General features: G+C 46.6%; 2 protein-coding genes across 2 annotated transcripts in view; both read right to left on the reverse strand.

Annotated features, from left to right (window-relative positions):
- Tbc1d10a (TBC1 domain family member 10A) overlaps nt 1–12,555 on the reverse strand; it is a 51,712-nt gene extending 39,157 nt beyond the window's left edge. The window contains exons 1-2 of the mRNA XM_048343281.1: nt 12,544–12,555; nt 8,098–8,100 (exon numbers count right to left, since the gene is read on the reverse strand). The gene's annotated coding sequence lies outside the window, so the exon portion shown is untranslated. The remainder of the gene's footprint in view (nt 1–8,097; nt 8,101–12,543) is intronic.
- On the reverse strand, nt 1,538–23,724 carry Sf3a1 (splicing factor 3a subunit 1). Its single transcript, XM_048343278.1, has 16 exons — nt 23,560–23,724; nt 20,513–20,634; nt 13,307–13,514; nt 12,030–12,287; nt 9,670–9,744; nt 8,283–8,433; nt 7,807–8,000; nt 6,881–6,998; nt 6,438–6,623; nt 5,413–5,534; nt 5,076–5,321; nt 4,350–4,557; nt 3,703–3,857; nt 2,765–2,866; nt 2,583–2,654; nt 1,538–1,855 (listed from the first exon to the last, which is right to left on the reverse strand). Exons 1-16 carry the CDS (start codon nt 23,620–23,622, stop codon nt 1,754–1,756), a joined length of 2,382 nt encoding a protein of 793 aa, XP_048199235.1. The 5' UTR covers nt 23,623–23,724; the 3' UTR covers nt 1,538–1,753.
- Between the last annotated feature and the right edge of the window lie 7 nt (nt 23,725–23,731).

Genomic DNA, 23,731 nt, shown 5'->3' on the forward strand with positions numbered 1-23,731 from the left:
CAAGTCTTGGAGAGGATCTGATGACAGTTTAAAAGGCACAGAGAACTCTGGGGCTTCAAACACATACAACCTTCAAAATGAAGTATCCTTCAGGGTTTTGTTGGGTTGGGGGTGCCATTCCTGGGACTTGAATTCAGGGCCTGGGTGCTGTCCCTAAGCTTTTGTGCTCAAGGCAAAGCCACAGCTCTATTTCCAAACTTTTGGTGATTGGCTGAAGAATCTCAGACTTTCCTGCCTGGGCTGGCTTCAAACTGTGATCCTCAGATCTCAACCTCCTGAGTAGCTGGGATTACAGGACTGAGCCACTGACGCTTTGCTCTACTTCAGGTTTGTCATCAAGCTCTCCCCTTCTTCTCTCCAGGCACTCAGCAGCACCGTCCTTCCTGTGATCCTGCCATACATTGTGATTCCAGAAATGGCTTGCATCAGATCTCATTCAGCATCCACAAGTGTTTTGCACATGACCCTTCCATCTTTGTACTGCCCTCTCTGTGACTTGCCCTCTCTGTACCTCAGTTTACTAAAGTGTGAAATAGGAATACTCACATGATTATATGAGTTAAAACTGAAAGGTGTTTTAAAATAATGAACTACATAGATTTAATGAAGCTCTTGAAAACAGAATACTACATTTTACTTGGCCTTGGCAATGGTTACTAACTACATTTTGTCTTTTTTCTGTCGGTTGTGGGGCTTGAACTCAAGGCCTCAACACTGTCCCTCAGCTCTTCTTTTGCTCAAGGCTAGCAGGCGACCACTTTGAGCCACGGCACCACCTCTGGTTTTCTAGTGGTTAACTGGAGGTAAGAGTCTCAAAGACTTGCCTGTCTGGACTGGCTTTGAGCCACAACCCTCAGATCTCAGCCTCCTGAGTAGCTAGGATCACGGGTATGAGCTACTGGCACCCAGCTCTACTAACTACATTTTAAAGAACCCTCACCTAAGCTGGGTGCTGGGAGTTTACACTTATAATCCTAACTACTCAGGAGGCTGAGCCTGATGACTGTGGTTCAAAGCCATTCAGGGCAGAAAAGTCTTAAGTCTTATCTCCAAAATAATTAGCTGAAAGCTGGTCTGGAGATGTGGCTCAAGTGGTATAAGGTTAGCCAAGTGGGCAAGCAAGCCAAGTAAACATGAGGCCATGAAATCAAACTCTAAGTGTGCCCCCCCCCCCCAAAAAAAATAAAGCTCATTGTATCCTACTTATCCAGCACCACTGAGCCCAACCAGTGGTGGTGATTCCAGGCCTGCTGTGTGTCTGCTGCCCCTGCCCCAGGAACCACATCTTCACCCTTGTGTGGGATATGGCCTGTGGAAGGTGCCCTGTGTTAGTCATTTACATGTAAGACTAGGCTCTGGAGTATTCCAATGTTTTAAGAGAATACAAATATAATGCTTTAAAAAAAAAAGACTTATCAATAAGGTGTGATGGCAGCATGAATATAGATGCAAACCCCAGGACTGAGCATATGCTCATGGCACTGTTGAGTGTCTATACAGGGCACAGGCGGACAAAGGACAGGTTGTTTTACATGGCTTTCACAAGGGTACAAGAGGTTTATTCGAACCATGGAGACACAAAATGATTAATGACCACAGTAGTCACATTTTTTCAGCCAAGTGCCACTAGTGCCACTGAGCACTAGAAACTTCCTCAGGATACCCTTGGGCTCCATTCCTAATTAAGTACCCAAAGAAATGAAGGACCCAAGGGGAAAAAATATTTAGGCAGAAAAGGGACCCAACAGCAGCTCTACTTCTTCCTGCCGCCTCTCTCCTTGAGGGCCAGATGGATGATGGCTCCGTTGGCCATGTTGTAGTAAGCCAGTGAGTTGGAATCCTTGATGAAGATGCCCTGGAATACAGACAGGGTGCCTTAGTGCAGGGCACCTGCCTTAAGCACAGTGCTGCAGCCTTACAACCCTTGGCCATCCCCATTCTGGGCTTAGAGAAACAGCAGCTTGAGGCAAGGTTGAGGATGGTGGGTGAGAGCTCAGGTTCTTCCTAGAATGCCTGCTCTTCCCACCCTCCGACTAAAAGCTCTGCCTTTGTCAACACTCAGCAAAAAGTTCAACTCCTCAAGATGGTGACCTGGACTAGCCCCAGGGGACTGGCACATAAATCATAAGACTTTATCATCTCAGCTGTCTCATTCATAGATGAGACGAGGCTGAGTGCAGACATGTTTGAGTCCAAAGAGAAGGCAGCGCTCTTCCACCACCTGGCAGCACTCAGGCTGGGCTGGACTCACTCCATATCTACAAAGAGCCAGGCTACTAGAGGTCACAAGGGCTCGGCCAGTGCCATAATGACTCCGGAACCTCCAGGCACTCCCAAGTCTTGCCCTAGGTCTCCAACCCAGGTCACAGACAGAGGCAAAAGTTTTCCGGACTGCAAACAAGACTACCCACAGTCCCACAGTGTCAGGTCATCAACTCTAGCACCCTAGGCAGGTTACTGGGTGGACTCAGGTGGCCACACCCAAGACTCTCTACCCCACTGAGCATTCCCTCAGCAGATATAGCTTCTGCGACTGCAGAGGATTAGAACTCAAAGGGCAGGACTGGGATTCTCTAACTCACTTCATATTGTAGCTTTTGTTTTCCTGCAGGCATGCCTGTGGCTTCATGAATCTTCACCTTGATGACAGAGACCTGAGGGATGGACAAAGGAGAAGTCATTGGCTCCCTTGCTAAGGCCTGCTGGAAGCTGTCCCAACCCTATGGCTCCATGCTCGACACCAGTTGGTGACCACAGCCCATACCTGGTCCGTAAGTGGGAGGGTGAAGACCAGCACTTGCCCATTCAGCTTCCATTCGGTCTTATCTTGCATGTTGGGCACTTGCACTTTGATGGACACAGGACCCTGCAAAACGAGAGGTGGCGGTTATGGCTGGGGAGCCCCGAGCCAACTAGGAACTCTGTTCTGCTCTCCCAAGGCCCATCCAGACAGGGCTCAGCCTGCCTGGGCTCCTAGACTTGGTCTACGTCAGCACTGACATCACTTAGAACAGAAACAAAAATTCCATTTCTCTATGTCACCCCACGCCTTGAACCATGGTGAGTAGGGAACTAAGAGGAAGCAGGTGGGTGACCAAGAAGTACCAGGAGGAAACACCATGTCCCAGGAAGTGGACCTGGGTTCCCAACCCAGCTTCCCCACTGGCCGACGCTCTAAGCTTCACTACCAACACCTATGTGGAACCAAGTTGAGCACAGTAGGTTAAGTATGGCAAATGCTCATCCACCTGACATCCAAATAAGTGGTTGAGAAATAGGCACTAGTCTTGTTAAGAAAACAAAACATTCTGTCAATGCACCAGGTGGGTGGGAGTTGATTCTGCCTCCTCTCAGGAGCCTAATAGCTTCCTTAGAGACCAGTGGTGCCATGGCCCCTGCTTCCCCTTATTCCAGCACCCAGCAGGAATTCCTCCTGGGGCTGGAGTGATGGGAGGCCTGGATGCAAGGACAGGCCAAGGATTTTCTCCAGGTATCTGGGGCTTCTGTCACCTCCAGATCATGTTGCCTATGAAGCCAGTCCACACCAGGGGACAAAGACCACCTGTGCCCTCCAGCTGCTGATCTCATACCTAACTCATGCTCAAAAGCCCCCTCAAGTTCATACCATGGGAGCAGAGCAGGGTCATGAACACTCAGTCCACACACTCTAGAGTGTAGTGGGCAGCACTCTAGGTCACAGACCTTGTTCCTGCGTAGGAACTCCTCTTCTGGCATGAGGCTATCCTCTGTCTTCAGTTTCTTGGAGGCAGGCTCATCTTCCATGGGAGGTGGGGGATGGACAGGGGGCATGGGGGCTGGAGCTGGGACAGGAGCCACAGGTGGGGCAGGAACAAAGGCTACAAAAATAAGCAGCAGACTTTGAATTCAGGAGGGCTGGTGAGACAGAGAGGGGAGATGGCAAAGGCTTTGCTCCTAAGAGGTATGTTATGTCACACCCCCTTGAGTCTGGCAGCCAGCAGCTTCTTTGGCAGGGAGCCCTGGGAGACTGCCCAAATTGGGCAGCAGAGGACTGGAGGAAGAGCAGGACCGATAGACCTTTGTGCCAGCTGACAAACATCTGTTAGGCCTTCAAGATTTGAGTTTGTGTCAGGCCTGACCTGAGTGCAGGCAGCAGCTACAACATATGTCACTTCAACTTCCTAGGTCTCCTAGGGGCTATGGCTCCCAGCTCCAGCTTGGGGCTCTTTTATGTGCAAAGCCAGGGCCTCCCTCTAGGCTGGAAACTCAGCTGAAGTAGCTGCCACTAATATCAGCCACTACTCTATATCAGTGTCTTAGCCTGTGGCTCCTGACCTCAATGGCCTGAAAGTTTCACCATAGACACTGACCTGTTGGTACAATCATGGGAGGTGGGCGGGGTGCCATGATAGGAGGTGCTGAGGGAGGCATGGGCACCACGTTGATCCTGGGCGCATGGATGATGGGTGGCATGGGGGCAATCACTGAGCCTGGGGGCAGTCGGACCACAGACGCCATCGGTGGCCGGGGCATGACAGGTACTGCAGACACAACCGTAGTACGGACAGGAGGCGGCATCTGTTGGGTGAGGGGGAGACCCACAGCTCACAGAAAGCCAAAGCTTGGTTCTGAGGGCATACACAGATGGCAACTGGCCCAAGGATGGGGGCTGGATGCTTGGGCTCATGCCCCTGGTGCAGAGAGATTGTAGCCTCAATCAGGAGTGATACCAACTTGTGGCTGAGAGGCCTAGGAGGACATTCTCTCTACTTGGGACAGCTGTTCATGGCAGATGGAGTCTCTAAAGAGACCAACCTCAACTTAGCCTCCTGGCGAGAGGCCAAAAGTCCTCAAAGACCTGTAAAGTTCTTCTATGCCTCAGACCTGCCTCCCACATTTACCACTTTGTTTCCCTCTATGCTCAATCCTACTCTAGTAAAAGACCAGGCTAGAGGTTTCCACTTCCATTTAGAGGCCCTTTCTCTTCCAACTTGATTCAGCCCCATTCTAAAGCAGTTGCCATTCTCAGACAATAGTATCCAACCCCAACAACCAAGACCTAAAAAGAATGAGTCACAGGGTGGCTGCTGGCTTACTGCAGGTGGCCGGGGCACCGAGGTGATAGGTGGTGCTGAACTGGGGATGTTGGTGGCTGAAGATGGAGGTGGTGGCTGCTGTGGGATTTCATTTGGCTTGCTGGGGCCAATCTTCTCTTTGGTGTCATCTTCTGGCACCAAGCCCTTAGCTTTGTGGATGGCCTCAATCTGCTCCTGCAAGGTGATGTTGGCCTGGGCAGCCTGCTGGGTCCGGGCCATGCTGCCTGAGTGACCATCCCAGGTCACCTGCAAGGAACAGCAGAACCACAATCTGTCAGTACTACTGGAGCGGAGCCTAAGGGTGGAAACAGCATGGAAGAATTCACACCAACTGTACCTTTTCCTCTGGCTTCTGGATCTCCTCCTCACCAATCTTCTTACCAATGGCCGTTTCCTCCACACCAAAGATGTCAGTACGCCGCTCAGCCAACTGCTTTAAGCTACTCTCAATATCCAGACCTATATGCAATCACAGAACAGAAGAGAAGCTAAACCTGGGGTCTTGCCACAAGGCAGCAGTGTTTGGAGAGTGCCAAGTGGAGGGCAGATCCATGGCACGAGGCCAACACTGTACTCTTGTCCCTGAGTGGGGGTTGCAGGAGGCCTGTCCGTTTGGTGCTGAGCTTGTCCACTCCTCTAAACTTTAAAAGTAGAGTGGGCCAGAGAGGCAACTGGGAGGACAGGGATAACTGAGTGGGGTAAGTAGAGTCAGAACAGAAAGTGTAGTCCTCTGCCCCCGTAGCTTCTGCTCTATCCTGCTGCATTCCTTATGGTAACAAAGGACAACTGCATCTCCTTCAGAGCCAGAGTGCTCCAGCCATCTGTCCAAAAGGCACAGAATGAACATCCCTCCAAGTATTTCTAGATCTTTCCAGAGGGAACATCATCCACATCAGTGCCCCCTTTACAGTAAGTGTGGGAATACCTGGCCCATGGCCCATGAAAGGCCTCCAAAATCATTTGGTACATTACAGGCTAGATGTGTGTTTTTCACTGGCTGTCAGAGACTATCTGCCTGTATTATTTAGTATAGTCACAAATGACGCTATAGATATCCAAATGGCCCTTGGCATAAAAAGGTTCCTCACCCCTGCTGCAGGATTCCCCTGGAGAGTCCTGGAAAATGAGAAGTTCTTTTGCAAATTCATAGGCTACACTTTTCTTCAAAAGCTTTAACTGAGGGCTGATGGTGTGGGTCAAATGGTAGAGTGCTTGCCTAACAAATGCTAAGCCCTGAGATAAAACTCTAGTACTACAACCTCTGGGCCCAAATATAGCTTTCACAGTTGCCTTCTGGATTTACATAAAACAAACTGACTGCATTTCAAAAGTGCTATGGGCTCTCCAGGACCCTTCACTCACCTGGTGCGTACACCTCATCATCACTCTGTTTCTCGCGGATGGAGCGATCCCGCTGCTCCAACCAGCGAGGGTCAAGAAGCCCAATGCGCATGTGTTCCTGCATCTTGCTGGCAGGGATCTTCTCTCCAGTGATGGGGGACACAAGATACTCATCTGGCGCAGGGGCTGGAGGAAGAGGCTTGGAAGCTAAAAAGAAATAGAGGTGTCTAAGTAAAAATACAGTGTGGCAGCTGAGGCTGATGAAATGATGTATCACTTATGAACCATTCATGGAATATACATCCACTCAAGTGTCATCCTTTTACCTGGTACCAGGGCTAGAGATGATTATGTCCTGTTGCCCATCATAAGCCGGAAGTGGGTTATAAAGGGTTTTACAAGTGCCTTAAGCTCTTCTAGAAATGACCTGGTCTGAGGAATGCAGAGAGCATGCAGGACCTTACCTTTCGGATCGTAGTCCTTCCGTACAATGACTTGGTCTGGAGTCGGGGGCAGAGGTGGAGGCATTGGCGTCTCTGGGGGTGGAGGCACCTTTTGCCCTTCTTCCTCATCATCTGAACCCTGACAAGCAGAGTGATGGTAGGACTCAGAAAGGAGACAAGCCCTGGCAGCTCTCAGGGTGGCAAAAAGCATTGGCCTCTACCAGCCTCCCAGGGCAGCCGAGGCCAGCCGGCAGTAGGCCAAGCAGCTTCCTCATAGCATGAATGGGAGCACTAGGAGCCATGTTGCTAACCCTCCTCACAGGCATTTCCAGCAGCTGGCACCAGGCAGTCTCAAGGGGCCAAGAGCATGGCACACACAGGGAGGGGAACAGAGGGCGAGCCAGCACTCAATGGTAGCTGCTCCCAGAGCAATGCTGGGAGGGAGAGAAAAAGTCAATTCCCACAGACACAGGAGCCCTTTCTTCTCAAGCTGCACACAAATTCTTTCCAAGGCGGAGGGAGCAGCCTGGCTCTGAAGACTGTGCCTACGTAGAGGGTCAGGCAGGAAGGGGTAGGGATATCGCAAAGTATGGGCTACATTTAGAAAAGCTCTGGGAACTGCTGATCCACTGGGCCTCAAAGCATTAGGGTGATAGAAAGTTCCCTGAGGGCTGTTGGGGGGCAGTGGGGGCAGAGCCTCTGTGCTAAAGGGGAGGCAGGCCACAACAGGGCCAGCAGTTTTCAGATCCCTGCCTCTGAATGAATCTTTGTTGCTGGAACTACAGATGTCTAGGTCTGCATTGCCGGGGCAGCTGACAGCCACTCTGGACTAGTCAAGGGCCCACACTACTTTTAAAGGAACTAGGTTTCAGACTCAGTGGAGATATTGCCTGCCCTACCAGATTTCAAGGGAAAGGCCAGCCTCCCAGGGCCACAGAGGAGCTTACCTCATCCATGTCCTGTACTTGAGTGTCCTGATCCAGTTGCGAAGGAGGTTCCTCGGTCTTCTCCTGTTTCTCATCTTCCTCATCAGACTCAACCTCCATCTCCACTTCCTCACTCTCTCCAAACTTCTCATAGCGTTCCTGAATGAGGATGCGGGCCCCCAGCTCCTCCGGGGTGGTTGGGGGTGGGAAGTTCCCTGACAGGAGTGAGTCAGAGTCAAAGGTATTCCTAGTAAAGGCTCATCTAATTTGCCTGTTCATGAGCTCCCTAAGGCTAGTGCTATCTAATTTCACTAACTGCAGAGCCCAAGTGGGGTTTGGCATAATAAGTGGTTGTGGAATTATATTAATTCCAACAAAGTGGTAGAAATGAAAGAAACACTGGCAAAGACTGCTGAGATTCCGATGCTCACTGGGACTGTAAGCCTCTACTTGAGGTCCCAGGGATGGCTCAGGCAGCATTCACCGCTCAGACCCACCTTGTTCATTGGGCTGGAAGTCCACTGTCTCTACCACCACAAAATCATGCCAGTCAATCTGAGCATAGGCCACCCGCTCCTTCTCCTTCTCCTCCTCTTCCTTCTTCCTCTCACGCTCCTGAAACTTGGCCCACTCCACTCGGTAACACACCTGACGGGATGGGAAAGAGCATGGCACAGTTTAATCAGTCTGCTCCCAATTGGTTGTCACCACCACCATAGCCAGCACTGCCTTCAGACCAGAACACTGCTCTGCCCACAAGGGAAACTTTCACTGTTCTGCAGGAGCTAGTAAGGGGTTCTGTGTTCACAGCAACAAACCTTACTCCAGGAAGTCTACCAGAAAGCCTGGCCTGAGAACCAGCAATCTCGTGGCCCAAGAAACAGAAGCCTTCATCTGGCCAGCACCAGTATGACTGGTCCTTTCTGAAAAGCTTCAAAAGGATCAATCACTGGGGCACCTGCTTGGGAGGTGGTTTCCTGGCTAGAGTATAAAAAACCCACTAAAGTTGAGAGGAAAGCAGAGTAGTGTTCCATGGTACCTAGACTTCTCTTTTCTTTTTCTTTTTTGCCAGTCCTATGGCTTAAGTACTGTCCCTGGCTTCTTTTTGCTCAAGGTAACACTCTACCACTTGAGCAACAGTGCCACTTCCGGCTTTTTCTGCTGAGGAATTGAACCCAGGGCTCCACACATGCTAGGCAAGCACTCTACTGCTAAGCCACATTCCCAGCCCTAGTACCTAGCTATCTTTGACTTTCATAGCCGCAAAGCTTTTCTGGATCAGAACATAGCAAGGTAGAAGCTGAGATTTCTTATTGGATATGCTTCTGGACCCAAAGTGTTTGAGATTTTGGAATGTTTGCATTCCAAAATGCAACGGGGATAGGATCCATGTCTTCTTCTAATGTATGTACATTTTATATATATATGTGTATGTGCATGTTATATGTATTATATATTACACATATTACACGCACACATAGAAAAACTGAACTTAACTTTACACAACAATTTTAGTGCATCTGCATTTTGACTATCAGTACGTGAAGTCAGGTGCAGAATTTTGCAGGCCTCACTCAAAACATTTCAGAGGTAGAGTGCTTACCTAGCACACAGAGAAAAAGCCAGAAGTGGCACTGTGACTCAAATGGTAGAGTGCTAGCCTTGAGCCAAAAAAGCTCAGGGACAGTGCCCAGGCCCTGAGTTCAAGCCCCAGGACTGGGGGAAAAAAGATACATATACAACATTTCAGAGCAATTTGGATTTCAGATTAGGAAGGATCAACCTGTACTGCCTCCCAGACTGTTTCCAAACAAACCAGATCCCAGTGGCTAGTAAATCCCAGGTTGTACTGACAACCTGCACTGTGAGAAGCTAATTAATTACCTGATCCAAAACTTCTCGGGGATTTTCAGCCTCTTTCTTGAGCTTTCCAAACAAGCCTTTGGGTGGAATCAAGATCTGAAAAAGAATTAAAGCAACCATCAGTGTATCTACTACATCATGTGACAAAAAGGCAGCCTTGCTCTGGGCCTGTCACAGGCAGAGAGCTGGGAGTGTGGGATTTTGAGCCCTGATCAATGCTCTCTTAGCTGTAATCAGGATTTGGGGCAAGTTACTTAACAACTAGAACTTGGTTTTCTTCTACAAGTGGTGACACTAGCATTTATAAGTGACACCATCAACTTAAGGTTGTTTCTAGGATAATCAAGAAAAACATAGGGGCTGGGAATATGACCTAGTGGCAAGTGCTTAGCTCATATACATGAAGCCCTAGGTTTGATTCCTCAGCACCACATGTATAGAGGAGGCCAGAAGTGGCGCTGTGGCTCAAGCTGGCAGTGCTAGCCTTGAGCGAAAAGAAGCCAGGAACAGTACTCAGGCCCTGAGTTCAAGACCCAGGACTGCCAAAAAAAAAAAAAAAAAAAGAAAAAAGAAAAACATAAAACACTGGCAAACTGCCCAAAACATCATCAGCATGTGACAGCTGCTTTTGTGACACTGGACTCCTAAGATTTTGAAAATGCTACTCAGGCCGCCCCCCTTCATTTCCTATTCCAGACTGCAGCCTACATAATCCACCTCCCTGAATTCCTAACTTGCTTTTTCTCCATAGTGCTTAACACCACCCAACATACACTGACATTGAGTTTCCTCCTCACTACAGGAGAAACTCTAAAGATAGTGCTTTCTCTGGGTTCTTTCCAATACATCTCTAGCACCCTGAATAACATTTAACAATGTTTGCTTACTGAGAGGGAACAGTGTCTTTGTTCTAACCAGCTAGCCATCTCAACTGATATGACAGTATCTACTGCCACTGGCAAAGCAGCTCAATGCCATCCCACTTTTCCCTGTGCCTGCCATCCCTAGAATCTATCTGCTTGCTCAGTCATCTGTCTTTGAACATAGTTGACGCCAATATCCAAGTTCAGAAGGAAACAGCGAAATAACAGGACAGAGAGACCTCGTTATCATCAACCATATAGACACTCCTCAGGAGCAATTAGTCCAGTGTTCACTTAAAACTGTTACTGTGTACTACTTTACAGTGACTTTCTGGCCTTGGGCCCTCAGTGATTGCTATTCTAGCTGTATTACAGCATCTGGATTTCATCCTTTTCTAAATACATGCATTTTTACAATTCTTTCTAATGATACATTACAGTAAAAGAAGTGAGAGAAAGTCTTTATGAATCCTTTTACACATTTAACATTTTGTTTCTACATATCAAGAACAGACATACACAACTGGGTGCCAGAGGTTCACATCTATAATCCTAGAACTCAGGAGGCTGAGATCTGAGGATTGTGGTTTGAAGCCAGCCCAGGCAGGAAAGTCTGTTAAGACTCTTCTCTCCAATTAATCACCAGAAAACCAGAAGCAGAGCTGTGGCTCCAAGTGGTAGCCTTGAGCAAAAGAGCTCAGGGACAGTACCCAGGCCCTGAGTTCAAGCCCATGACCTACAAAAAACAAAATAAAACAAAATTTTCTTGAATTTCTGTCCAGGGTGGTGTCTGCCCAGGGTTCTCTGAATCATAATCCACAGATCTCTACTTCCTGAGTAGCAAGGATACAAACAGGCACAAGTCACTGGCACCAGACAACTCTCTTTCATTCCTTCCTTCTCTTTTATTTTTTTGAGATTTTGAGGCTATGACCCAAGACTCTATTCTATGTATACTAAGCAAGTGCTCTATCACTAAGCTATAATCCCAGCCCCACTGACTTTATGTAGCTGAATTACCTTACAGGTTCTTGAGGGTTAATGGGGCCAACTGTTAAGAGCTTGCTGCTCCTCAGGTCCTAAAGTAGACAAGTGGAATGTACACACACTTAAAAGGCGCCAGTACCACCAGGCCTTGTCACACAGCAGCACTCCTTTTTTTTTTTTTTTTTAACATATTTTGATTGCCACAAGCCAGTTAACCTTGCGGTAACTTTTTTGACACCTCCTGCTTAAAACCTAAGAGGTCGAAAAAATTGTGAGGCCCTGCTTTCAATCTATGTTTGTACTAAAAAACCAAGATCAAGCGAGCTTTTGCTCTTCTGCTCAATGGGAAGGAGCATGTATTTTTCACTTCTCTTTAGGAACAAGAGGTCTGTTGCATTTAAAAAATACTGACTATAAATCAATTGGGATTCCAGGGAAATGGGCAGAGGAAGTCAAGGCCTCACAGAAAGTAAGGGGAGAGATGCTGCCTTCCTTGAGCCCAGGCCCCAGCCCCCTACTCAGCCCAGACACCTTCGTATACTGTTCCACCAGCTTCGTGAAGTAGTTGAAGAGACTGTGCTGTGGGCGGAGAAAGTCAAACTGGTAGTTGCGCTGCTCCTTCTGCATCAGTTGGGTCAGAAACTGGCGCCCATTCCTGGCCACAAACTGAGCCGTCAACTTCACAACATCAAGATCAAAGGCTGAGATGGAAGGAGGGTCAGCGATGAACTCAAACTCAGGAGGGGGCTCTTTGGGCACAATTGTCTCTTGGATCACCTGGGCTTGGACCTAGGACACAGACAGAGTGTGAGACAAGAGTACTCCCTCCCAAGCAGGATGGCTGTAGACCTCTATGTTCTACTCATTGTGAACATATCACTAGTACTTGCTAAAAGAATCCTAATTCCTAACAGCTTATTATAGCTTCAACTCCCCAAGTAGCTTTGAGTGAGACCCACACCCATATATCCTCTCCTGCTCCAAAATCATGGTCCCAAATTAGGTACCAAGAGACCTGATGGGAATTCAGTGTATCAAATCTCACCTGAAGGGGCTGGAAATACAGGAAGGACCCCAAGCATTCAGAGTTCCACTGTACAAAGTGCTTCCATGACTTTCACACAAACCAAGATATAGACAGAATGGGTCCTGCAAACCCTCTCTACAGATGAGGGAACCGAGGCAGTCTCAGGCCCTGTGAGTAGCAAACTGCAATGCAAAGTCTAACCTAACTCCATCCTTTACTTTCTACTACAAAACAAGGGGCTACCTTCCCCCAAAAAGTATGGGATTGAAGCAAAGTGAAGGAAGTAGGCCTGGCTATATAGTCTTCATTCATATCTTTAACAGTGCCTACTGCTGGCCTTAGCACTTCTGAACTCAGCACAGAAATGGTATCAGGGCAGCCAAGACAAGCCACATCACCTCCTACAGCTCAGCCAGGTAGGAAATCCTTCATATACCAAAGCATTGCCCCCAGGCTATGGCCAAGGCCTTGGGTAAGCCACACTTGTACAGGCCTCAGAGCCATCATGTGGAAAATAGTCATTCTGCTAGCCTACTCATGCAGACCCCAAGACGACTCAAAGAGACTGGTTCCTCAAGCACCAAGCACAGAGCTTAATGAGCAGGGCCTGGCAGGCGTCAACCATTACCAAAACCTTGCCACCTAAGCCTTAGTATCTGCCCCTGTAGGCTGGGATAAGGGTTTCACTTCTAATGGTGCTTGCGAATGGCAAAGTTAATTTTATCCCCCCTCCCTCTCCTTGCTTCCTCCTTGGCCCAGGAAGAGGGGTGAGGCTCCAAACCTTCTGGGGCAGCTGCTGTTGGGTAGTTTGCTGCTGCTGCTGCATGACCTTGGGGATGGCCGCTGAGGGTTCCTGAGCCTTCCCCTCCTTGAACTCGCTGACCTTATGGCGATAGTAGGCATGGTAAGGGTCATTGGGGTTCAGGAAGTTGAACTTAGGGTTGTTGATCTCATTCTGTCTTATTCTAGCTTCAAATTCGGGCCCATTTCTGGAGAGAAAAACAGAAGAGTTAATATAACTTTCAGGCTGCAGGCATGTCTCAGGCCAAGTGTAAGTCCTGGTCTCGAACAAAAACAAGAACACACAATTTCCCATCTTCCCTATATTACCTGTTTCAGATTATCATTGCTCTAGGACCTCCCTGGAAGTCCTCCAGCTCTTTGACTACTTCTGCCATCTTCACAACCAGCTGGGCTACTACTTTCTTCTTCTTTTTTTGGTTGGTCATGGTGCTTGAACTCATGGCCTGGCTACTGTCCCTAAGCTCTTTTGCTCAAGACTAGCACTCTACCACTTTGAGCTGCAATGCTACTTCCGGTTTTCTAGAGGTTAACTGGAGTCTCATGGACTTTCCTGCCCAGGCTGGTGAACCATGATCCTCAGATCTCAACCTCCAGAGTAGCTAGGGTTATAGGCCTGAGCCACCAGCATCTAGCCGACTACTTTCTTTTAATAAAACTTAACATTAGGGCCAGGGGATGCAACACAATGGTAAAACACTGACAACACAATCAGGCTCGGAGTTGGATCCTCAATACCACAAACAAAAACAAAACTTTCTTATTACTTAAAAAACAACAACAACATTATTTTAAAAAAGAAATGTCGGGCTAGAAGCATGACTCAAGTAGTAGAGTGCCAGTCAAGCAAGCAAGCAAGTTGAGCAAGCATAAGGTCCTGAGTTCAAGCTCTAGCACCAGAGTGGAAAAAAAAAGGCAGTCAAAGATAGCAAAGTGAAGATAGCAAAGTAAAACAGTTTAGCTCAAGCAGAGTGCTGGTGGCTCATGCCTATAATCCTAGCTACTTAGGTAGCTGAGATCTGAGGACTGTGGTTTGAAGCCAGCCCAGGCAGAGAAGTCTCTGTAAGACTCTTTTCTCCAATTAACCACTCCAAAACCAGAAGTGGTGCTATGGCCCAAAGTAGTAGAGCACTAGCTTTGAGCAAAGGAGTTCAGGAATAGCACCCAGCCTGAGTTCAAGCCCCACAACCAAGAAAAAAAGTTCAGCTTAAAGTTTGTTTGAGACTAGTTTTCTTAACTAAATGGGGAGGGCAATGAGTTCTCTGGGCAATGAAGACTGCAAAAATTTAGATGATGTGATTTAAAACGTTACCCAAGTATTGCCTCAAATTGCTCTATTTACTACTGAGAGGCCCACAGAGGAAACACTACAAGGACTCAGATCCTTAGACATGCAGGGCCGAGTACTGCATTCAGATGACAGGACTATGGGAAAACTGGCAGGGCATGGGGATCGCCCCCTGCTCTCTCTACCTGGGGACAAGTCTCCTGATCTGTCCAGGCAGGGGGTTAGTATAGGGGGTAGAGCAAGTCACAAATGGGTTAAGCAAGCCATTTGCAGAAGCAGAATATTGCAGTCAGGCTGACCTAGTACCAACTTTATTTTAACAGTTGCAACCATGATTTCCCATTACCACTAAGCAACCTTGAGCGGGCTAAAACAATTCAGTACTCAATCATAAGCAAACCAACCCAACAATTACCATGGCATTTCTACTACTATTGTGGTTATTTCTAGAGTCTACGACTATGATCATTTTTTACTGTCCTTTACCACGGTGCTACCCAGGTACAGAGGGGAACAAGTGCTCCCTATATTTTTAAATGTCAAACTACAAGAAACTAGTCTCATGGGTGGGAGTGCAGGCCTCTATCATGGAGTCATCACCAAGGCTTAGAAGCTGTTATAATTTTAACACTAAAACTTATATTTAGTTACTCCAGTTTTCAGGTCAGCCCTAACATAACCCAGGACTTCAGTCATACTAGGCAACCACTCCACCAATAAGCAACATTCCCAGTCCTCACTTTCATTCATTCATTTATTTTTGTTGGTTGTGGGGCTTAAAGTCTGGGCCTGGGCACCGTCCCTGGGCTCTTCAGCTCAAGGCTAGTGCTCTATCACTAGAGCCACATCCCCACTTCTGGTATTCTGGTGGTTAATTGGAGATAAGAGTCTCATAGACTTTCCTGTCCAGGCTGGCTTTGAACAGTGATTCTCATATCTCAGCCTCCTGAATAGCTAGGACTACAGGTGCCTAGCCTCACTTTTTTTTTGTTGTTCTCTTTTAACTCAATGCAGAGAAGGAAAGGGCAGTTTGCTTCCCTAAGGCACAAGAGACCTGCTTTCTCTAGGAGTCTGAGACTTTCAACTATAATGGACAGAGAAAGGAGGGAGGAAGGAGGGAAAGGAGAAAGAGAGGGAGGACTGAATTCATATTCCTAAAGGAGTGACTACTTTAGTAAAGCAAGACTTTCAATTATTCAGGAGCCTCATACACCCCTCACCCTCCCTCCCCAGTGTAGGCAGAAACCCTGTAACAATTTCCCAGCCCAGCAGGGTGATCCAGCTATAGGGCTTCAAAACAGCAGGATTTCACTGGAGGTACTGGCTGCTAGGCTCAAAGCTTATAGTTGAAGTAAAACAAAAATAAATGCAATTGTTGCTTGTGTTAGGGAGGAGATATAGGGTGGGGGAGAACATGGGAGTTGGGAGAGATGGCTTAGTTGGTAGAGTGCTTAAGCCAATCAGCAAAAACGGTAGGTACCAAGTTCGAGTTCTGGTGGAAGGAAGGAAGGAAGGACGGAAGGAAGGTCGAACATGGGAGTAGCTGCTGTGCTTGCATTTTGTTTCTTTTGTTTTGCCAGTCCTGGGTCTTAAACTCAGGGCGGGGAGCACTGTCCCTGGCTTCCACTCTGCCACATGAGCCACAGCGCCACTTCTGGCCGTTTTCTATATATGTGGTGCTGAGAAATCGAATCATGTATACAAGGCAAGCACTCTTGCCACTAGGCCATATTCCCAGCCCTGTGCTTGCATTTTGATAAATCAATTTCTTGTTCTGATTGTTTGCTTCTCCCGGTACCTTTCCCCTGCATTTTCCATAGAGCTTAAAATTATGTGAATAGACAATAAATTAGCTCTTAAAATTGTATTATAACCAGATGACAATGGCTCACATCTGCAATTCTATGGTGTATTTTATTTTTTGCCAGACTTGGGGCTTGAACTCACGGCCTGAGCACGGGCTCTGAGCTTCTTTTGCTCAAGGCCTACTACCTGAGCCACAACACCTCTTCCATTTTTTTCTGTGTTTGTGGTACTGAGGAATGAAGCCCATGGCTTCATGCATCTAGGAAAGCACTCTACTACACATTCCCAGTCCCCAGTGTATTTTAGATATAATTTCCTAATATGAGAAAAGACATTCATTTGTTTGTTTTGGGTCTTGTGCTGGTGGAATGAACCCATGGCCGGGCCCATGATAGGCTAGGACTCTCTACCAACGTTGATCCCATACTGGCAACTTTCTGTTTCAGGACTGAGATATTGAATCATCTTCTCCTCCTCCTCCTCCTCCACTTACTCCTTCTACTCTTCTTTTTCTTTAATGTGTGGTACAGACTTAGAACTTGATAAATGTCAACAGATATACAAATATTTAAGAATTTTGTTATCTACATTCTCTATTTTAATAATTTAATGTGCTGTAAAAATTTGTAGAATTTTTAATGTAGAATTTTGGAATTATTAATTCCCTTTGGTTTTATATAAGTATTTTATTTCATATACAGTTATTTTTACAAATATATTCTACCTAGCTCCTATTGGGCACTTGTAGGGGGACTTTTATGGTATAAATTTTTTTGCAAGAAAAAAAAAAAAGAAAATGTCAGGATAATGAAGACATGTCCTAGTCAGGATGTTTAGGGAACCCAGCCTGGTTTCCCAATGGTACTAATTCAAAGTGCCATACTTACATTTGACACCTGTGCTGTGTCAGGCAGAAAGCAAATAAACCTTAAGACTCAAACTATAAACATTTAAGTTTCATGTTGACTTCTGGCCCTCTCTAACCCAAAGCACTCACTCCCTGCTCACTCTGTCCATGTGTAAAGTGTGGCTAACCTGCTCTTCCCTCTGTACCTTCAAGCATCATGGAGATCAAATTATTGAAGGCAACATTCAAGTCTATTGGAACCAAATTGTGGCCTAGGAAGGTGAGAAAGGGCAGTTCCACAAATGTTCAAGATGCCTGGAGAGCTTTCAGTACTCTTCTGGTAACAGCCCTACATTCAAATAGGTGCCTCAAACACACCACGATATGGTTATAAGAGCTTGTGCCAGCCAGGTCACTCTACTCTCCTCAGACTTTTGCACCCCTAGCCCTGCCAGTTAAAAAAACAAAAGACAAGAGGCTGGCAACTCCATCCCAAAGTAGCTGCCACAACAACCTGGGTAATGCTGATGGTCAATACCCAAGTTAGTCCCTCAGCAAGCTCTGGTTACTCCTTGTAGCTTGACTAACACCATGATTTCTCAATCTGACTGCACCAATCCAGCTGGAACCTCACGCTTTAAGGAAGCATTTCTACCTTCCTATATAACACAAACCACACACAAGTAGCAAGAGGGTGAATGCATGCTTCAATCCTGTTGAAGTAGGTCACTAGGCCTAGCAAATGCCCAGGACAGACCCAGAGCCCTGCTTGTCTCCTGCATTACTGCCTCTTATGCCATAAACCCAACACATCTGGGAATAATCTGAAACACGATGATGAGAATGCGGGCGTGTTCATTCCAAACTATTCTATTGCTTTAAGTTAGCTTAGTGTTAATTTTAGCAATAGATCCTCTAACATAAGGAATACATTTTAGTAGAAAAAGAATGTGATTCCGACTCAGCCCAGCTGGCGAGACTTTTTAAGGGTAGATTCCAACTTAGTGGTTTTATTTTTTATTTTTGTTACACCTAGTACTGGGGAAACTCAAGGCACTCTACCACTTATCACCCTTAGACCAGTTTAGCTTCTTGATGGGATAATGTAAAGGAAGACCCAATCTAGAATGAAAAGCTCCTTTTGGACAACCATGCGAGTCTGCATTCTGGCTTTCTCCCAGAGCAACATAAACAAAGGTAAGTGCATGTATCTTAGAAATATCTACAAAAATACTCCATGGCTAAAAAGATCTGGTGGTACATGCCTGGTATCCTAGTTACATAGAAGTCTGAGATCTGAGGATCATGGTTTGAAGCCTGTCTACACAATAAAGTCACAAAGACTCTTATCTCCAGTTAACCACCAAAAAGCCTGAAGTGGAGCTGTGGCTCAAATGTAAAGTGCTAGACTTGAGCATAAAACCTCAGGGACAGCATCTAGGCCCAGAGTTCAAGCCTCAGGACTGGCACACACACACACACACAAAAAAAATATCCAACTGTATGTATGACTGTGTGAACTTTTTCTTGCAGTCATAGGAATTGAAGCTAAGGCCTTTCACATGCTGGCAAGTGCTGCCCTACTGAACTACATGCCCAGCCCATGTTTACTTTTGTTTTCTTGAGGAGCAATGTCATTACGTAGACAAGGCTGAATTTTCCAGCCTTCTCCCTCACCCTCCCAAGCACTGGGATTACAGGAGCATGCTACCATGCCTGACTATGTATGTGTATGTAGTTTGTTGCTTTTTTATTTTTGTTTTTTGGTGCCAGCACTGGGGGCTTGGCCACTGTCCCAAAGCTTTTTCACTCAAGGCTGGTGTCACAGCTCCACTTCCAACAGCTTTTTGGTGGTTATTTGATCCTCAGATCTCAACCACCTGAGTAGCTAGTATTAAGGCATGAGCCACTGGCACCCAGTTGACCATGTATATTCCTCAGAAGAGAACTTACATACAGTTTTATGTCTGCGATAGTGGATGATGGCACAAAATTATGGTAGTTACTTGGCGAAACACTCAAAAAATCTTTTAAAAGATGCTATCTCAGCAATTAATGTGTCACACATAGGTTTTTTCCTAAGGAAACAATCCAAAGGGGAAAGAAAATGCTAAGACTATCTCTGTAATCTTGAGTATATTGGAAACCGTGTATACTGGTATTGGAACTAGGAAATTGAAAGGGAATACCAAAATTGAGAGACACAGGGTAAGAAAAAAAAGACAAACAACTACAAAAGCAATACTTGCAAAACTGTTTGGTGTAAGTGAACTGAACACCTCAGGGGGGGAAAGGGAAAGGGGGAAGAGGGAGGGGGGTATGAGGGACTAGGTAACAAACAGTACAAGAAATGTATCCAATGCCTAACGTATGAAACTGTAACCTCTCTGTACATCAGTTTGATAATAAAAATTTGAAAAAAAAAAAAAAGAAAAACTTTTTAAAGAAAAAAAAAAAGAAAATGCTAAGTTTCTGGCCCTACTGGCCAAGTGGAAACACTAGGCACAATCTCAAAGGCAAACTCAGAGGAGCCAGCTGAGTCAAGGAGGGCCTAACTTCTCGACAGGGTGCACTGATCTATAGAAGACATATGGTACAAGGAAGATCACAGAGCAATTTGGGAAAATGCTTTTAACTCAGGTTGGAAAGGAAATCAAGATATGACACTAACTCTGCTACATTCCAAAGATCTAAAAAAGCATTCCAAGGGCCAAAAGGAAACTGGAAAAAGTGAAGCTGTTGGTAGAAGTTATTCTGGCAGTGAGATTATACTGATTTTTTTTGGCAGGAAGTGGTGCTGTGGCTCAAGTGGTAGAGCAAAAGAAGCCCAGGGCAAGTACCCAGTCCCAGAGCCCCAAGACCAGGAAAAAAAAAAAAGAACCACCACCAGAGAAGAGAGGCTGTGAAGGGCTGGGAATATGGCCTACTGGCAAGAGTGCTTGCCTCACATACATGAAGCCCTGGGTTCAATTCCCCAGCACCACATATATAGAAAACGGCCAGAAGTGGCGCTGTGTCTCAAGTGGCAGAGTGCTAGCCTTGAGCAAAAAGAAGCCAGAACAGTGCTCAGGCCCTGAGTCCAAGGCCCAGGACTGGCAGAGAGAGACAGAGAGAGAGAGAAAGAGAATGTAGCTCAGTGGTAGAGTGCTTGCCTAGCATGCATGAAGCCCTGGGTTAGATTCCGCAGCACCACAATCTATATAATCCACTCTCATTCACCATGTAGGCAACATTAACTACGTTACCTGGCCACAAAGCTGGCAGTCTTGTCGACGATATTTCTGACTTCTGGGGGAGGGTAAATAATCCCCACCACTGGCTTGGAAGGAGTGGAATCCTCCTTTGAAGATGCTTCTTCTTCATTTGGCTGTGAAAATAGAAAAGGGTTTTGAAATTCCTAGTTTGGGGCAGGATATCACCCATCCTCCTCCAGGATACTACTGAGAACCAAGGGTTTGCTCTGGATCTGTTATTACCTTCTGCTTGAGAAAAAGTTTGAATGACACATGCATAGCCCATTCCTGATATCTTGAGAAACAATAGTTTTCTGCATCCCCTCTTCCCCAGCTAGACTGAGAGACTGGCTCACTGGAGACAGGTACCTACACTCATCTATTTATTTATTTATTGAAGTGCTTGGTATCACAGCCAGTGCCTCAGGCATATACCCAGGCACCCAACCACTCAATGCTTAGGCCAATAATCTGTATGTGTACAAGTATGGTTAGATCCAGGAGTACTAAATGCATTCTAACAACCTACACAGCAGAATCCAAATGGCCATGTTTTTAATCCTGCACCAGCACTATGCTTGGTATAGAATTTTTTTTTTCCTGGTTTGAGTACTAGGGCTGGAACTTAGGGCCTTGCACTCTGTTTTCAGTTCATAGCTGGCACTCTATAACTTGAACCATGCCTCTAGAAAGCATTTTGCTGGTTAACCAATGATAGGAGTCTCAGAGATGTGTCTGCCCTGGCTGGCTTCAAACAAACTCCAGAGTAGTTAGGCATCAGTCAGAAGTGTCTGGCTTGCATAGAATTTTTTTTCTTGTCGGTCAGTCATGGGGCTTGAACTCAGGGCCTGGGCGCTGTCCCACAGCTCTTCAGCTCAAGGCTGGTGCTCTATCACTTGAGCCACAGCACCACTTCCTTGCATGGAATTTTTAATGTTTGTTTATTAAATAAAGAAACAGGAAGACTGGAGTATAGTCAGTAATACAGTGTGTGCTTAGCATGCATAAAGCCCCGGTTTTGATCCATCAAAAAAATGAAGGGAGGTAGGGAAGGAAACAAGGAAGGGAGGGAGGGAGGGAGGGAAAGAGGAAAGGGAGAGAGGGAAGGAAAGAGCTAGGTGCTGGTGGTTCATGCCTGTAACCCTGGTTACTATGATTTGAAAATCAGTATGAAGCCAGCTCAGATTGTGATCTTCATATTTATACTTCCAATGTAGCTGGAATGAGTGATAGGTGTACACCACCTCATACAGCTTTTTTTTTTTGGTTGAAATGGGAGTCTTGAGAACTTTTGTCCGGGCTGACTTCAAACCATAATCCTCTTGATCTCTGCCTTCTGAATAGCTAGGGTTACAAATGAGAGACACAGCACTTTATTTTTGTACTTACTATCTGGTATCATTTTTAAAAATTTTCCCCAGTGCCTAGAAAGTACTAGAAACATAGGCACTGAATTGTAGAAACGGCATAGATCTCACTCATTTGTTATATTGCCTGCTAGAATCTGAACTCAAAGCAGTGATCAGTATATATATAACACGCACAGGCATATGCATGTACTTGCATATGCATGTACTTGCATACACACACAACACAATGACCATATAACTAATGTAAGCTAATAAAATATATATATGTACTAAATACAGTAAAAAAAAAAAAGAATGGTATTTCCCTTTCCCAATTATGCTTCTGGTGTATCCTCAGTCATCATTCCAAAAAGCCAATTTAATTCTCACTTCTGTGGGCTTCCTCTATTCATCCCTCTCTCCCAAGTGATTACATTACAAACTCAATTATACCTACCACTTCTACTAGTTCATAGCACACTATACTGTATAACAGGGTGATTGAATGTTGACCTCAGGGCTCTCAAGCAGGCTCTCAGGCTTAGTTGCTCAAGGTTGGCACTGGTTCAGCATTTGCTGGTTAAGTGGAGATGGAGTTTCACAGGCATTTCTGCCTGGGCTGGCCTTGAACTATGAACTTCCAGGTCTCAGCCTCCTGAGTCCTAGGATTACAGGTATGGGTAACCAAGGCCCAACTTTTTTTTTTTTTTAAGGTACTGGGAACAGAACCCTGAATGGCCCTAACAGCAGGCAAGGCTCTAACACTTGATCCATGCTACCAACTCTTTAGTTTGTATTTTGTTGAGGTAGTCTCCCTTCTTGATCCTCCTGCCAGGGTACCAAATAGGTGGGATTACAGGCAAGCACCACCAAGTCCCACTGACTAGGAGCCTTTTAAAGATAGCTGGCACTGTATCATTTACCCTGATCTGAACAGTAAAGATTGCTGAATATCTTTTGTAGCACCCCTAGGTGCTTTCCTAAGACAATACTTGTGCATCATTCATCCTGATTAAACGTTGAATCCTTGTACAATGTCTGGCTTAGGGTAAACACTAGGTAGATATGGTGAGATTAGCAACCCCAAGCATATTCTGCAGGTTAAGAAATTAAGAGATTAGTGGGCAGTAGCTGAATGGGCCCAACTGACTGAATGGCTGAATCGATGCTTCTCATACTTTATTAATCACCATGGGATTTTTGTTAAAATCCATACTCCTGACTTAGAAAGTCTGGAAAGGAGAGTCTATTACTTTTTTTTTTCTTTTTCTTTTTTGCCAGTCCTGGGGCTTGAATTTCTTTTCTTTTGCTCAAGGCTGGCACTCTACCACTTGAGCCACAGCGCCACTTCCGGCTTTCCCTGTTTACATGGTACTGAGGAATTGAACCTGGGGCTTCAGGCATGCTAGGGAAGCACTCTACCACTAAGCCACATTCCCGGCCCGAAAGATTCTATTCTAAGAAGCTGCTAGGTGATGCCTATGCGGCCGACCCGCGGACTCCTGTGAGAACCGCCGTCCTAGAACGCTGGTTCCGGTCCCGAAGTCAGCGCAGAGGGGGAAGCGCACTGCCTCCTGGGACTTGTAACCCTAGCCTCCAGAGCAGTCGCTGCTTCCGGCAAGAGCGCGGAGCGCCCGCGCTGGAGCAGAGGGGACTAGGCCGAGGCTCGGCGGCCGGGCGGGCGGTTGAGGAGAGGGGATAGCGCAGTACCTGTTTGGGTTCCGCAGCCACCGGCGGCGGCGGAGGCACCGCCTGCACGGGTCCAGCAGGCATGATTGCGACACTCAGGGCAGCCAGTCCGCCTCGTGGTCGAAGACCAGTACAGTGTGAAGACAAGAAAACTCCCCCGCACGGACCGTAAGACCTACTCGCAAGATGGCGA

The sequence above is a fragment of the Perognathus longimembris genome, chromosome 3 (assembly GCF_023159225.1).
Source record: "Perognathus longimembris pacificus isolate PPM17 chromosome 3, ASM2315922v1, whole genome shotgun sequence".
Lineage (NCBI taxonomy): Eukaryota > Metazoa > Chordata > Mammalia > Rodentia > Heteromyidae > Perognathus > Perognathus longimembris.

Coding starts and splice junctions, on each gene's coding strand:
- Sf3a1 (XM_048343278.1), bottom strand. CDS start 23,622: ATGCCTGCTGGACCCGTGCAGGCGGTGCCTCCGCCGCCGCCGGTGGCT. Junction 2,867..3,702: donor AGTTCCTACGCAGGAACAAG/GTCTGTGACCTA, acceptor CTCGTTTTGCAG/GGTCCTGTGTCCATCAAAGT. Junction 2,655..2,764: donor CCCTCCCACTTACGGACCAG/GTATGGGCTGTG, acceptor TCCATCCCTCAG/GTCTCTGTCATCAAGGTGAA.